A 17,652-nucleotide genomic window follows, 5' to 3' on the forward strand; every position below is an offset into this window, starting at 1 on the left:
ATTGTGAGAAGCAAGGAACCAAGAGATACAGACGCGTGATGCCCCCATAATTATATCAATTACCTTGAGCATCCCAAATATCTGGGCTAATATGTTTCTGTCCATATTTTCCCAACCAGACATCTTTTTTAAGCTAAGGTTGTAACCTTTTTGCTAAGTCAAGAAGCAGCTTCAACGCCTTTAGATCTCTAGAATATTGTGGTTTTATAGTCGAAAATATGATTATAAGAAAATCAGTAGGTTTTTGGTTACTATACTTACTATATATGGGATACAAGGATAGAATTAATTAATATATTACAACTAAAATTCATATTGAAATCTATACTATTAATTGGGAAGTACATTTAGAGATAAAAAAAATTAAAAAAAAATAGAATGTCATACAATGTCCCTCAAAAAAAAAAATTGGAAAACACAAAAAAAACCCCGAAAAGGGTAACTTGGTAAGTTTTCTTTGTCTAGACGGGCGGATCCTGGGCGACCCGTAATACTCATATTCGGATCCTGTTTAATAGAGTGTTTGTCGCCCACCTTAACTCCGGTAGCCAATCAGAACTAGTTTTCAGCAAAATGTAGTAGAAAATAATAAAAGGGTAAACAATATAAGATAAATATAAGATCCATAATTAATTGATTAACCACGTTATATTAGGAAAATCAACTCAAAATCAAATCGTATCTACCATACAGGTGGACCGAACAAACATAAAACAAACTTTGTCATTAATTTTTGTTTAAAACATTTACTCAAAATCCGGAATCAATGGATATATTATCGAACATATAATCAAAAATATTGCAGATTTCCAAATTAACTAATTCATTCATTAACATTACACAAATCATTGTCATTAGAATGTTTACAAAGTTTTTGATATATTATTACTAATATTCACCTTCTAAAATCAAAATAAATATTCGTATTCCTTAAATTTTAGCAACTATCCCGGATATTTTAGTTAAGAAGATAATTAACGTATCTTATCATTAATACAAACCTCGATAAACAAACCTCGATAAACAAACATAATATTCAATAATTTAGATATATCTGCCAATTTTTAGTCATCGTGGGCCACGATTAGTGGCTGCTAATTATGGGTGAAGAAAGCTCGTTAACATCAGTCTTTTAAAACAAGTTGGAAAAGTAAGGTGAAATCATCGATAGTATACAAGGTAAAACATACATGGGAGGGACTGAATTATTGTTTTCTTATTTGTTTGTATATTATAGGATCTACTACAGAATCAAACTTGCCAAAAAGAACTGTTTTGGAGGATGTTACAAACATACCTGGACCCTGGTTTTGCCAAACATGGTCGAGAAGCACCATCGATCAAGAGAAAGCAATTACAAGGAATGGAAAACAATGTGATCTTCCTTAAACAATAAATAAGGTAATGTTAGTTACGGTATGACCAAGTTATTGATCTATATTGTATTCATCAATTTAACGCACATTTGTTGATATAATGAAGCAGGATGATATCATGAAGCATGAAGCAGGATCTGCTGCAAATCCAGCCAAACATCTTTACAAGAATCAAGGAATGTTAGCTTCGTGCTTGCTCATCCAGTCTTCCATCTATAAATAGCAAATAAGGTAGTAAGTATTTGAATAGATATTGATTAACTGCTGAATACTACCTATACATTATTCTTTCTCTATAGTCATCTAACCATTCATGAGAACTAATATTAAGTCGATTCTCAGGTGTAGCTTCAAGGTAAAATATATTCTACCACATATAAACAAAGAACAATCGAAAATTATTACTTAAGTCAGAGACCCATTACAATAACAACTTATGACAGCGTTTAAAAATGAAGTCAATTCGAAGAGTAAATATTATTATGTCATTTTGCACTCCATCAATTCCATTAAAACTCTAAGTGTATTAACGATAAACTATTGGGGATTAGACATGTGTTCAGTTAAAAATATAGAAACACATCAATGTTTCAGAGTATAAGAACTAAAAGACAATTTACCTTGCTTTTTTTTTTGTAATAGGCCTCCAAATATTGTACACATGCTAGAAAAGAACAAGACGAAGCGGTGGATCAAAGGAGAGTTCAGTTTCGTATAGCCATCGACAACGCAGATCAGATCAAGAACCAGAAGCTGAATTGCAAAGAGAAATCGAGATCAAGGAGTAAACAGCGCGAGAAGAATCTAATGATAGCGATTAGCGCATGTCGATTGGAATTCCCTAGAGATGAGGCAAGGGTTTATGTATATTCCAAAAAAAAAAGTGAAAGCAATGTGACCTTAAAAATACTAATGAACATATTAAATTAGACACTAAACGTGAAACAAGAGTTTTGATCCACCGCTTCGTCTATAAAAGTTTACTCTTTCTTCAACTATAATTACTTAAAAAGTTTACTCTTTCTTCAACTATAAACCGAATACATTAATTTAAATCTTTTTAAGTGATAATCTATTAACATAAGAAAACCTTAATTCACTCCGACCAAAAAAAAAAGAAAACCTTAATTCACACGAATATGCTAAACAATTTAATTTTTATTCAAATAGTTTTTATTTTGGAATAAACATTAATCAGATTTGCCCAACCATAATTGTTATCGTTGTGATAACTCATAAAATTTCTAATATAACAAAACCAAAATGGAATGTCCATTGCAAAATATTCCACTTAATATATATTTAATAATAGCTACATACACAAAATATCTACTTTAGTTTAAACAATCTAATTACGAAATCTAAATAATTATATACTATTTTGAATATAATATTAAGAGGTCCAAGACAGTTAATATATTTTCTAAATCTAATATTAACTATATATTCTTATCCCAAAAAAAAAGTAGTAGAGTAAAATGTAAACAAAAAATAAAATAGTGATGTAAAGCTAATTTAATTGTAAAAATAAATATATTTTAACAATATTAGAAAGATAATATATAGCAACATAAAAAATTATTAATAAATTTTACCAGTGTATGGTATAAGTCCTTATGAAATCCAATTGAGGTGTCTAATGATGGTCGTATTCAAAAAACTTTAGCCCTGACTAGAGAAAAATTAAACATTAGAGTTTTCAAATATCGGAATAGAGCCATTATCATAATTCGAAAGGCTTTGTTTCTTATTGTTGAAATAGTTTTTTATTTTTTTTCCTGTTTGAAAGAAAAATCATAACTAAGAAAAACAGAAACTTCAGTATAAACCATAACATTTATTCGATGTAAACAACAAAAATAAATTAAAACAATTTTCTAAAAAAGATTCAATTCTTTAGATCAAGAGCCATACAAGATTCAACACCACAAAAATCCACACTAAAGCTAAATTTATACATTAAAAAAGAAGTAAATGATAAATCAAAAAAAATTCTGAACTATAAGATGGAAATTTAAATAACAGATCCAACTATTACCTTAGTTATCCATACAATCCATTTAGATAATCCAAAAAAGACAGATTGATGATAGAGCTTTAACTGGAATTTTAGACTGGAAAATCAGATTTGGGTGAGAGATTATCGGCTGAATAAGGTCAATTTGGTGGAATCGAGTTTTCGTTTAGGAGACAACTCTCTGTTTGTCCTTTCGTCTTTTTTTCTTTGTTTCTGTCTTTTTTTTCTTTTCCAAACAAATAAATGTTTGTAGCTGATGGGGTGATAATAGGTCATATGTTTACAAAAAGGACTCAACTACACTATTAATTTGGACTTCTATATTTATGGTCCATTATTTTTTTTGGCATATATATATATATATATATATATATGCATTACATCATAATTAACTTCATTAAAATTAAAAATATACAAGTTTATAAATATATATTTTTTAAAATTCCCCCGCACTTATGTGCAGGTCGATCACTAGTGTTTTTTAATTTTCAGCTAAAAGAGAAACATTTCTATTGAGTTTATGAAAATCTACATTTTTTTTTTAATAAACATATCTAGAACATTAATTATAACAGATCTAGGGATTACAAATTATATTGAGTTAATAATTTTTAAACAATGAATGTAGTTATAATAATATTTTAATTATAGACTATATATAGTCTAATATCTTTTTTCATTTAATATAATAACAAAAACAATTACATTTCTTATTACATAAATTTTGATTTTTAAAGTTAGACATTAACAAGATTGTGACACTTGTGAATTGTATCGATAAGATATTGACATATATATAAAGAAGAGTTATATTTATAAAAAGAAGATTATACAATAAATTAAATATAGTAAAAATAAAAGGATTACAATTGCTTTTTTGAAAATTTATATAAAATATATATCAACTAGATAAGGGTCCGCACGATGTGCGGGTTTAAAAATTGTTGGAAAAAATAAATCCTAAATCTTAAACAAATTTTTAAAAATATAAAAAGAAAATTTATTTCCTGAATTAAATATATAAAAAAATTTAGTTAGAAAAAAAAATCATATCTGTATTTACCTTACACTTATTTATATTTATATATTTTTAATATATTATAACAATTATTACAATAATTAAAAGCTAAATTATATCCCACCAAAATTTTTGCCAAAATACTCATTATTATGAATATTATTATTGTCAAATTTTTAAAACGTTATACAACTTATTCACATATTATTTTACATGGAAAGAGTTCATCAAAGCAACATCTAATTAGTAATCATGTACAATTTTACTCTATGTTTTATCATTAAAAATATGTTCTTACACCCATTATTATTTTATTGTTAAAATATGCTATTTAGCACCACCTATAAAATTAGCCCTGGACGTTCGGATTTTCTGTTCGGATCGGATCGGATTTTTTGGATTTCGGATTTTTTGGATCTATAATTCTAAAATCCGTTCCGATATTTTCAAATTTCGGATTCGGATCAGAGTTTTCGGATTCGGTTATCCGAAGTACTCAAAAATCTAAAATTTTCTGTCCAAATCTATTCAAACTACTTGAAATGAACCAAAATATCTAAAAATTACTCTTATTTTTTACCTAAATATACTCAAAAATATTTGAAATTCATGACAATATTTAAAATATCCAAAAATTTAAACTTTTAGACACCTAAGTTATTACAACTTATAAGTATTACTAAGATATTATTACTATGTATTTTTATTTTGGGCATGTTCGGATATCCATTCGGATTTTGGTTTGGATAACATTGTACCAAAACTATTTACTCTTCAGAAGTATAACATTGTACCAAAACTACTTAAAACTATGACCTCGTCTCAAATATTCTCGAATCGTAAATTCTCAAATTATTTCTACCCGAATCAAAAGTTCTCATATATTTCTCCATATACCTGGGTTTAAACGATTTACGAACCAAATCCGATAGAAAACCACATAAATCTGGTTGGAAACCAATTTTAAAATAGTTTACCATTCCAACTTCCCAAAATTGAAAATTGTTTCTCAATTACTTGATCAAGCAGCTCTTGTTTCAGTACCGGAATGATCAACATTATTCAGAAGAGAAAACTCTAGATTTTGACCAGAAACATCAATCACCGACTAATCTTCCAAATTTATAATACTACTAACTGTAGAATCACTTTTGGAACCTCCATCAATGTCTCCATCCTCAATTAATTAGCGGAATTTATATACTTCGATTTCATTTCATTGCATATGATAGCTTCCATTGGAACATGCACGAATCAAAGACCCACATAATAGATCAGCAAAATTATATCGGAAAAAAAATCAAAGATCAAAGCTTTCGATATAAACATAAATATTTTTTTTGTCAACATTTGGGCTACAACAGCCGGTTCATTAGCCAAATCCCTACATTCGTATAGAGTAGGGCTCGATTTCTGGTATGATGGTGCCTTATACAATTCGAATTACCAATGGCCACTGATGTAAAGTCACTTCACAAACATAATTTTTATATAGATATACAGTAAAATCTCTATGAATTAATAATGTTGGGACCAAGACATTTTATTAATTTATAGTGATATTAATTTATCTATAAATTAATAATAATTATTTTATAGTGTAAATTAATAATTATTAATTTATAGATATATTTTAATTGTTTATTTTTTTTAAAATTATAATTTGAGACAATTTTTGTAAAATAAGATTAGAATTTTGGATGTTGTAAATTTTAAGGTATTGGAATTTGAAATAATTAAAAAATATTATTGACAATGAATTACAAATATTATAGACAAATTCACTTACACACATGACATAAATATTCAAATTTATGAATAAGAATATCAATTATCGTATTTTAATAGTATATCAAACTANTTTTTTTTTAAATTATAATTTGAGACAATTTTTGTAAAATAAGATTAGAATTTTGGATGTTGTAAATTTTAAGGTATTGGAATTTGAAATAATTAAAAAATATTATTGACAATGAATTACAAATATTATAGACAAATTCACTTACACACATGACATAAATATTCAAATTTATGAATAAGAATATCAATTATCGTATTTTAATAGTATATCAAACTATGAAAATGTAAATTATACATATTTAGAAATTGAAAACTTTAACCCAAAGTTTTAGCTGTTTTATGAAATGTTATAGAATATTTTATATCATTATAGTTTGAAGATACAACATAACAATTTTTTTATAGATATGAGGTTTAAGAAAAACATACTTTACTATATGTATATATATGTATATATATATATATAAATTTACATGGTTATTAATTTATGATATTATTGGGACCATATTTTACATGGGGATTTCAAAAAAAAACATTATCTTATTATTTTATCGAATTTTGTTAATTTTTACACTGTCCCGATTTGGGACTAGCAAAATTTATTAATTTATAGTGTTTATTAATTTATAGAGTATTAATTTATAGAGGTTTAATTGTAATATTACTTTCTTAATTAGATGTCCTGTTACATTTCAAAAATAATAATTCTTTTGACATAACTTATGTTATTCTTTTTAAATTTGTTATTTACTATTTATTGATTAATAATAGTATACATGCTTAATGTACTATTTTTTTGTTTATATATGTCAAAATCTAATTGAGAAAAATGTATAATATAATTATGATACAATGGAAAATAGATTAGTTTTATTTTCTTTTTTGATTTAGAAATTTTTAAAAAATATAAATATGTAGATTTAATGTTATTTTCTCAAATAGTTGTTTTGAAAAATAATAATTTGTTGACACATGTCAACATTTCATTAGTATGTGTTAATGATCCTGTTAATCGCTAATTTTGAAAACTCAACTTTATATAATAAGATACAAATAAATTATACAATAAACTACAAATTAGAAATCATAAAAGTAAAAGAATTAAATTATGATTTTATATAAGCTAATATATTAAATTACTAATTCTAAAAAGAAAAGAATCACAAATATTGTATGTTGAAAAACATATTAAATGAAAATTATACATTAAATAAAGATTAGTTTTCTAAGTTATTAATTAACATGATTGTGACATTTGTCAACCAATTAATATGATTTTTTGCATGTATAAAAATATTCTTCTAGTTAGATTTTGACATATGCAACAGAAAAATGAAATAAATCCTTAACATAAAAAACGGTAACATATATAATCAAGTATATAATTACGAAGCATATCACTCAATTAGAAAAAAGAAGATTTCGTAAATATGAAAATTTTATTTAAAAGAGAAAATATTTTACATAAAATTTGTAATTAACATTACTCGAGAGATTATGAATTTATAGACGAAACGATGAAGAAAGCTTTGAAACTTTGATTTGGAATTTAACCTGAAATTGTTGGAGATTAACGTTGAGATTTCGGTTTCGGAGATTTGATGAGCCTGAAACGGAAACAATCAATTACTCTTTCATTGTTCGTTAATTTAAATTTTGAAAAAAACGTAATCAGATCTTTCTCAGAGCATTTATTGTGTTACCAGTCACCAATAAATAAATAAAAAAAATCTGAACAGAGAAAATTCAAAATTTGTAGAATCGAGTTTTGAAATTTCACCTCCAGATCTAAAAAAGCAAGACGAGTATTCGTGGCGATTTCGTTAGTTTCACCGCTAGAACAACCAGAGCTGATGCTTGAGCTACGATGATCATCGTCTTCTTCTTCAGATAAAGCGGCGGAGCAAAAACATCCGGAATCTGAAACCGAGTAAGCTAGAGAAGAAGAGGACAGAGAAGAAGAAAGCGTCCTCTTCGGTGACCGTAAAACGTCGTCATCATCATCATCGTCTTCTTCGAGTCTTATCCTCTTGATGTTTGATCCTTCGAACTCAGCGTTTCTCTTGAATATCAATGATTTTGTCTCGCTCATCTCTCTCAAGCTCATTGTNTTTTTTTTTTTTTTTTTTTTTCGAGAGAGAGAGTTTGGGGTTTCTCTCTGGTTTAATGAGAAAAAAACAGAGGAGGAAGGGTTTTGGGTATATGGGGGAGGAGAGAGGGAGGAAGGAAGATGATGGATCTAGAGCCGTTGATTAATTCAACGGCTGAGATTTAATTATTGGGCCTTGGCTATAGCGGATAAATGGGCCGTTGACGGTGGGAAGCAGGTAACGGCGCCGTTACGGACCTTCGTTTTTTTTTTTCCTCCTACGTAGACGCCGTCGGGATTCGAAACGGCGCTTCTTTTTTTTGCCGTTTTTTAGCTTCCTTTTAAAGCAACTGGCGAAAAAACGTCGTCGTCTCGTATATGCTGTAAAAATAGTACTTTTTTTTGGGTCAAGCTGTAAAAAATAGCTATGTCTTTTGGTTTTACTGATCTAAGAAGTTTCACAATCTTGAAATACATATTTTGTATAATAATTTTAGAAAAATATATAACACGAGAAAATATAATCTCTATCAAATCAAAAGATATCAATGACTATAGTAAAATCATCGATGACCAGATTACATAGATTAGTGTCTAAATCCCAATTAGTTAGTTACTTAAGCCGTCAGGTGAACCTAAAGGATTCACTTTCTTACGAGTACCTCTTGAGAGTTGAGACAGAACTATAAATACAATCAATTAATACAGTACTTATTAGGGGACTTTTTAAATGACAAAAAAAAAACCAATCTTTAAGAATCATGCTCTTACACGAAATCTCTATATGTCCAAAAATGCAAAAATGGGTTAAGAATTTACACTTTTATTTCCTTCAAATAAAAATGGGACCAATTTGGATTTTTTTTGGCAGTGAAATAATGAGCAATAATTGACCGTTACTAAATAATTGTGCTAACAAGCATTTACTTTGGATGGAAATAAAAAAATTAATTTTCTTATTTGTCGCTCCACCATATACTATCGGTGTTTTTCCATTTAGTTAAAAATAACATTTACACATGTCACCAGGAAAACAAAAACACATACAATCAATTCATTAATTATGTCCATAATTGTACCTGTAACATCCACAAAACTGTTATAACATTCATTGCATATGCCATTGTAACTGTGAAGACCAAATATTGTAAAGAGTATACTTCTAAACATTTAATCTTAAAAACTCAAAACAAAAAGATGTAGGATGCGTTGTTGTTAGTTCATGGAATTGGGTGAGTGAGTTAATATTTTATAATCAATCACAAGCAAATATATATATATATATATATATATATATATATATATATTCAATTCAATCGAAAAAACAGTAGAATGAAATGTTCAATTCAATCATTTATCCAAAATTCATCATAGTTGATTAATCTCCAAAATGTATATTCAATTCAATCATTTATCCATGATGTTGCTATCTACCACCCATGTTTTCTGATCAGAACAATACAATACAAGTATCTTCCTGGACTAATCTACTCAGAATAATGATGTGATCAAAAGGATGAGGTCAGAAAGGTTAATACAAGTATCTTTATTTATGGATTAACCATAAAAGTATCTTTTATGGATCGATGTTAATAAAAATGTTTCTTTAAAGACTAATTCACTTTAAAAAAAAGTAACCTAGAGATTCTTTATGCCAAATTGCCAATGCCTAGGGAAAAAGTTTTAATTTCCCTTCGGAATGTTTAAGACCTAATTCAAAAAACGAAACACATAAAGCATGAAATACATTACAAAGGATGAAGGTTACAAGATCAGGACACATGATAAGTAATAGATGATTGGGAGCCAATTTTTTTTAACAAAGCACATGCACTGTTCGATCCCAGCCAATGATGAAGTCATGAAACTAATGTCTATCTGATTCATCATTTTTAACCAAGACTGGTTTTGAAACCTAAAAGGTACACGAAAATCCTCGAGAACTTGTGCTGATAAGAACATGGAATATAAATAGAACTAGGGAAAAAAAAACTAACGATTTAAATGCAACAGTAGCTAAAAAAGCCTGTTTTGAGGTAAAAACGCTTTATTTCAACTATGATAAATTCATGATGTTGGCATATAACTCTATATGTAAAACACAGTGAAATAAACCACAAAATAATATGAACCTAAGAAAATTTCTTCCTCACTGTGCTAAGCTACTTTTTAAGAGTGTCTCAGACTCAAAGACCCTTCTTCACCTCGAAAAAGTTTGGGCGTTCTTTGTTTGCTGCATCGATGTCTTCTTGTGATGCCATGGCCACTGTAACGCCTTTATCTTTCACCGAGTCAATTGCTTCTGCAAATTCCTTGAAGTCCTTCAAACTGCGAGATCAAAGAGAAAGTTACTTCAAACTGCGAGATCAAAGAAGTCATTAAGCTCCTAACACTAGTTTAAATTGATATATATATACACGTTAAAAGAAAAAACGAGAGAACGACGTTAACCTTGTTGATAATATCTCTTCGCGCCTTATTTGCCTCTCTTCGTCGGTTACATTAAGTAAATGCCTCAACAAACTGGAGACAGAGATAGGAAATTTGATTCAGAATCCATTACATTCCTTGAGAAAAAGTCACCAGAGACCAGAGAAGAAGAACCCAGAGATAAACATCATACCTGCTATAACCTTTGGCATCAGGGAGTTGGTACGAATCAACATCGCCAATTGTCCCAATGATTGCTTTAGTAAGGGTGTCTTCATTAACATCAAGGCCACGTAAGAAATCCCCAGTTCCATCATATATGTCTAGAGTCTTTAATAGGTTGGGATCACGGTAAGATAAGAACGAAAATGTTCCTGCACAAGAGAAAATCCAAAGGTCAGGTCTAAAGGATAACATGTCAACGTCAGGAAAACTCTCTGAAGGAGGCAATTTTACCTGAATGTGAATCAAAATCACAGGAACCCCCATATGCACCACCACTAACACGAACACGATCCCATAACCAAGTGTTACTAATATGCTTTGATATAACATATGAACTCCCATCAAGCTCATAGCCACTGCTGTATATGTTACCTGCTTTCCCCACATAATTCACCTGTCGAGAGAGCATGTATAAACTTGCGATATAATCAAAGTTGAGCGATGAGAAATACACCCCCAAGTACACAAGATATACATTTCAATTTGTTTACCTGGGTTGGTATTACTATAGCTTCATTTCTCAAAGGTAGTCGTGCATCCCAAGTGACGAGTCCACGAGTCCACCAGACGGCTTTTCAGGGAGTGAATCAAGAAACTTTCCAACAAACTTTTCAGTGTTTGTAAGGGACTTTCCATCAGCAGTCATATTGACAATGCAGCCATTCCTGGAAAGGAAAGACCTTCTGATTTCCTCAAGTGACGATGAAATTCCTTCCCAGTCTTGATCCACCTTCTGTTCGAGAGTATGTAGATATTCAAGGTAACTACAAAGAGAAAAGCAAAACACAATTAGGCTCTCTGCAAGTTTCAGAATTAAACTAACAATGTGAATAAATCCCACAGCCAGGTTTCAATCAAATCAAGATGCTACACAAATGATGAGAACTAGCACTTTAAAAAAGAGTTATCAAGTTCCAACCTGAGACCACCCATCTGTTCAGACATCCATCCAGCAACGTTCAACATTGCTTCCATCCTCGCAGCAGCAATTCCTTGACCACTTCCCCTCAAATGGTTCTGAAATGAACACAAGTTGGTGTTATACTAGTACCACCATGTTCTACTTATTATGCAAAAGGAAGAAAGAACTGCATACCTCCACTCCAGCTCTACTCTGAGAGACGAATTGTTTAAACCGCTGTTGATCTGTAAATCAAACCTCTTGCAGCACACAGTTCATCTGCAGCAAAGTGAATGAAACATAAGTATTTAACTACAATTTCTATTGGAAATCAAGTATCAACTACAGCTACGTTCTATGTCTACATTATTTTCTACTTTAAACTTGAGAGTAAGGATTTTTTCTGAATAGACACTCTAAAATAAACAGAATCAGTTTTCAAGTAGCAAGTGCTTGTTTAGTCTACCTCTACACTCTACCTTGAACACGCAGAAAATAGTATCAGACACTGGTCACCAAATGGGATGAGCACAAGGAGAGATAGAAAGTGAGCATTTATGCTTAAAGAGGGAAGTGATCAGGAGACAGGAGGGATACATAGACACAAATAAAACAAACAGCTTTTGTTTTCTGATAAAGAGATGGACACAAAACGTATCAAAAAGATATAGCAACGAGTTAGAGGACATGAGGAAAAAAAGATTAATTTTGTATTCTGTTTCTCCGTTTCGAGGCCCAAGAAAACTCTACATTAACTATCCTAACATACGCAGATCTCCAACAATATGTGATAAGTTAAAGATGTTAAAGCAAAAATTACCAGGTGAAAAAGGTCTTCAGCGCGTCCAACCATGGATTTTCCACGCACAATGATTTTGCTACATGGATCATCCCTACCCCACACACAGGATGTAAGGGGATAAACTGATATCCCTCCGGTTTTCCTTCCAATCAACTGATTAAGTTGGACAAAGGTCAAGTCTTGCGTGCCCATCTCTAGCAATGATTGACTGTCAAGACAGGAATTATATAGGCGTTAAAAATTACGAATTTAGCATAGGGTGTCTCATATACTCTGATGATAAACTACAACTGGAATAACCGACAGACAAACTTATGGGAGATAAAAAAAAACATAGCATGCAAATGTCGAGGGTGATACAAGAAAGAAATTTGCAAAGAAGCTACTACGAAATTAACACTAAATTAGAAACAAACTTTAGTAGGAGAAGAAGACATCAGTAATTGACCTTGATACTGCTATCACTAAAATGCAACCAAGAATCGTATACAAACCACGACACTACAGCAGAAGGCTTGGAAGCTGGCCTTTTGGCATATAATTTCAACTGATGGTTGTTGAGAGCACTAAAATAAAATTTCAAGAATAGTAAAATAGCCATGGAGCCTCTCTCGGACAAAAACCAAGCAATATGTCATACTAAATGTAAGCTACATCAGACATCCAAAATAGTGATTTGTTTAGAGATTTAATCTACCGAACAGGGGTTGATGGAATTATTTTATAGCAATTCCTCATTAAATATTTCACCACTTGCATTTCTGGAAAAATTAAGAGAAAACCCCAAAAGCAGAATATAAGGCCTAAAGGTTAAAATTGAGATGTAGAAGACAACAAGTTACCAGAAGAGGGGTAAGAGTGGAAGAAGCTCATGCTTTAGTGAACCCAAATCAAAGACTACTTCAGTGCAGAGTATGTCATTTGTAAAGAGATCATGCCGCAAAACCTTCACGCCATTAATATCTCCAACCTATAAAGCACCATATCAGCATCAAGCTGAACAATTGTTCGAATATACAACAACTGCAGAGAGCTAATATAATTATCACCTCAGTGGGAACATATATAGGTTCTTTTGGAATGTCACTCAAGTTTAAACATGGAACGCATTTCAGTGCTTCAGGAGCGTAAGGAGTCTCTTGCTTCAATGTCAACTCCTCTGTGGCACGCGCTAGTTCTGCAAGATCATCTTCTGTCATACTTGCTTTAACTTTTTCTAGAATATTTTTCTCCTCCGCTTCCTCTTGAGAAGCTATTTCGGAATCAGGCTGATGAAACGTGTTATTAAAATAGAGTAATAGAAACATTAGAAAGCAATGAGAAACTCAGAAAGAAACTTACTTGCATCTCGATAGTAACACAATGAGGGTTCTTCAAAATAAACTTCTCTATCAGTGGGGAAAAGACATCCTTGGATCCTTTTTCAGCTATTCTAGCTTTCAGGGACTTCAATGGTTCCTCATAATTTAATGGCTCAAAAGGATCCATGTCGTATATCCATTTCGCCTAAGCATCCAACACTAAAATAAGAAACAGTACTACATAGTAAGGGCAAACATAAGAAAAAAAGGCAGATAAACTCACAATTGATTGGAGCATAAGTGATAAACCACGAGGGAACGATCCTGTATTGCTTTCTCTCAGGGAAAACTCAATTGTATTCATGGATGCCTCGACAGCATCAGTATCAACCCCCTCATCTGCCAACTTTCTCAGAGTATTCATGATCATCTGTTCAACCTTCTGGACATTCTCATCGGAAACACCTTTCAAACCGATACTGAACTGGGGCTGGAGAAGTTCATCTTCAATCCCACTATTAACTAGAGCTTCTCCTAAACCGCTTTCCAATAAGATTTTTCTTAACGGGGAAGCAGGAGTCCCAAGCATCAAATGATCCAAAAACTCAAGTGCGAGTTGAGTTTGTAAGTCCAGTGGCTTGTCAGAAAGCAGCCAATTAAGGCACACCATATGCTTCTTCTTAAGGTCACCATCTTCACCAGCAGGGTATTTTTCAACAATGCTGCGAGGCCCAGAGAATAGCTTTTGTGGTTCAACCTTTGAACTATCTCGAGCTGGACTTGCACCAAACATGTCCAAGTATTCTGCACAAATTAGTAAAATAGTCACAAAATCTGTAAATAATAATACAATGGCGAACATAAATCAAGAAGAGGGCAATCTCCTCAAGAAAATATGATAAAAGATATAACTCTTTACCACTCAAGACGCGGAGGCGGTGAACTGGTTCATCATCTCCATAGAACCATATCCTGGCATTGCTTGGGTGATAATACTGACGGTGGAACTCCTGGGATTATCACCACATAAAGAATAATATATATTATGCATAAGAAGTCATACATATCATTACGATTCTGTTGCAGTATATTATCATATAATTAAATCACATAAACTGCTTAACAAACCTTAAATTCCTTGAACGTAAGCTTCGGGATATCTTTTGGATCACCTCCACTGTCAACACCATATGTATTATCTGGGCATAAGGCCTACTAAAAATAAAATAGAAGAACAATAAGAACCACTGTACCAAAAAATAATGAAAGCAGATTAAGAACAGATCTTGAAGTGATGACCAGAGTAAGAAAGCAACAAAATATTAAATACAGATGCGCACATGCAAAGATAAATATCTATAAACGCACACACATCTAATCAGGTAAGCTATACAAGATTAAAAATAACAAAGCTAACTAATTCATACACTACACATCCACTCAAACCTTTACAGATTCACTCTTAGTATGAGATTGCACGAGGAAATTGTTAAAGAAAATTAAGGAACAATGAAAACTTGCCTGTTGCGTTATCCGCCCTAATATATTATCAGGCTGTGAATAGACACCTTTCATCTCATTAAAAACAACACCTGATATGTGAAACATTAACAAAGAGACAGGAAAAGCAAGTTAATAAACAGCAAGGATCTACCAGGTGAAGAAGGCATCTGTAACATATAGAACCTTTGTACGATATGTCTTCTGAAGGATCGTTAAGTTCATAGTGCCAGCCCTCCTGCTGAAAAGTGTGAACGTCATCCACACACTTGGGGAAGAACACAGCGTCCAAGTATACATCAACAAGATTGTAGAAATCCTAGCATAGATAGTGATGAAATGTGATCAGACCAAACATGAACATATGTGAGAATGGTACAAAGATAGAGCTTGGAAAAGAAAAGAGTATACTTATATATTATTACCTTTGTATTAGTGGAAGCAACAGGGTAGCAAGTCCTATCAGGATATGTGAATGCATTAAGGAAGGTATGCAAACTTCCCTTTAATAATTCAACAAATGGCTCTTTCAGCGGGTACTTTCTTGACCCACATAATACGCTATGTTCCAGTATGTGAGGAATGCCAGTAGAATCCTACCTGCATCAAGAACCAAACTATTATCATTAAGAAATCACCCATATCAACAAAAGAACTGAACAGAACCATACTAAAGATAAACTAGCAGTCTAGCAGGACAAAAAAAAAATATATATATATAACTTACGGAGGAGTTCTGAAAACAATGCCAAACACTTTGTTCTCATCATCGTTTGAAACAGACATCACCTCGCAACCAGTTTTCTTGTGTTTGAAGAGAACAGCCTTAGATTTACACTCTGAGATCAACTCTTCCGACACTTTCTCATATCCAAGCTTCTCAGCCTCATCTTGTCCTGCATTAGACAAAGCCACTCATCAGAAATGGTGTACAACTAACTGTACAAGTATAGGGAAAAGGTTCACATCTATTCTAAATTGGAGGAAAGGTACAAAAGCACAGTTTCAAATCCAGCTAAAGAACCTCACCGGGATAATAAGAAGGTGCTGGTTGTGTAGCGACGGCGCGAATGGATAAGCGAGAGAACTGGCCATTGAGACTACGACTCGCGGCGGAGCGAAGCTTAAAGCCGCGGCTTAGAAATAGCCGTCTCCCAGCAGCTTCTGGAGTAGAAAGCCGGCGAATGTTGCGGCTGACGGCGGTCGTCGACGAGAAAGAACGAGGGAACTGGCGGAAAAAGCGGAAGAAGAGAGAGGTCGAGCCAAGTGACGGGGAACAAGTTACCGAACGGAGCATGGCTACCGGAATATTTTCTCCGGCGAGGAGTTTTTATTGATTTAAGGTCGTTTTCTCCGTGGCGGAATTAATATCTTTTCTTTTCTTTGGTCAACAACATAGAAATAGTTTAAACCGGTTCGGTTCGGTTCATAAATTTGAACCGGATGTACAAATTACCAAATAAAATGAACTAAACCGATTAAAACTTTTTAGTTCAAGTTTTGTTTAGTGATAACGTTTTATTGTTATAAACTCTACAAAGGTCTTCATCGTTTTGGAAGCATTTTGAGAATTAGGGTTAGACCATGTGCATCGCGTCTATGTGCATCGGCGTCTATTTAGGCCATCCCCGATTTGTCTTTTTAAAATAAATAAAAAAAAGGCCCAATAATGAAGAAACGTATCTTTAAACACGACGTTTTTCGTCCGTCTACTTGGACACGTGGTAGGTTATGATTGGTAGAAGATTTTGTCTAGCGTTAACACAAAACAATTGTTCGAGAGAAAGTTCTCGACTTCTCTCTTCTATCTAACAGCGACGAATACCGTTGGTGCCGCCGGTGTGGGTTCATATCAGCACTACGATTACTCGTCAAACAAGACTTCGGGATAAACAAGTCCATGACCAACTAAAACATGATTTGATTGAGCATATTTAGACTAACTTTGGACATCTTCCGGATAATGAAGATTAATTTTAAAATTTCTATGAGTTGAATAAAATGTTTGTTTTTCTTTTGATGTTTTTATGTTTTATGTTTTCTGTTTTCAATGTCTTAGTTATATGTTTTTGTTTTTCAACTTTAAATAATTAATGTTTAAATTTTAAAAATATTATTATTTTATTGGGGGACCAAATACGAATAGACATCAATGCTCATACTAAAAATAATAAAAACCTTTCAAAATAATAC

General features: G+C 31.8%; 1 protein-coding gene, 1 long non-coding RNA gene and 1 pseudogene across 4 annotated transcripts; all 3 read right to left on the reverse strand.

Moving 5' to 3' along the window:
• Positions 401-3,609, reverse strand: LOC104742491. 2 transcript variants are annotated; one of them, XR_002035136.1, is made up of 4 exons: positions 3,415-3,609; positions 1,997-2,129; positions 1,464-1,589; positions 401-1,380 (listed from the first exon to the last, which is right to left on the reverse strand). It is a non-coding gene; the product is annotated as an uncharacterized LOC104742491 (long non-coding RNA). The 2 variants fall into 2 exon arrangements; XR_002035135.1 differs by having other exon boundaries at positions 401-1,384.
• LOC104742492 (cyclin-dependent kinase inhibitor 7-like) lies at positions 5,447-8,354 on the reverse strand. Of its 2 annotated transcripts, XM_010463505.1 has the most exons (3): positions 7,992-8,354; positions 7,766-7,818; positions 5,447-5,643 (listed from the first exon to the last, which is right to left on the reverse strand). In XM_010463505.1, exons 1-3 carry the CDS (start codon positions 8,316-8,318, stop codon positions 5,628-5,630), a joined length of 396 nt encoding a protein of 131 aa, XP_010461807.1. In that variant the 5' UTR covers positions 8,319-8,354; the 3' UTR covers positions 5,447-5,627. The 2 variants fall into 2 exon arrangements, with proteins under 2 accessions (XP_010461807.1, XP_019091442.1); XM_019235897.1 differs by lacking the exon at positions 5,447-5,643 and having other exon boundaries at positions 7,641-7,818.
• LOC104742493 lies at positions 10,335-16,807 on the reverse strand (annotated as a pseudogene).

This window comes from Camelina sativa, chromosome 14, assembly GCF_000633955.1.
Source record: "Camelina sativa cultivar DH55 chromosome 14, Cs, whole genome shotgun sequence".
In the NCBI taxonomy this organism is placed as follows: domain Eukaryota; kingdom Viridiplantae; phylum Streptophyta; class Magnoliopsida; order Brassicales; family Brassicaceae; genus Camelina; species Camelina sativa.

Bases quoted from the DNA above. Each gene is read 5' to 3' on its own strand.
- LOC104742492 (XM_019235897.1), bottom strand. From the start codon at position 8,318: ATGAGCTTGAGAGAGATGAGCGAGACAAAATCATTGATATTCAAGAGA. The intron at 7,819-7,991 runs GTGAAATTTCAA...TTTCCGTTTCAG, and splicing joins TTGCTTTTTTAGATCTGGAG to GCTCATCAAATCTCCGAAAC.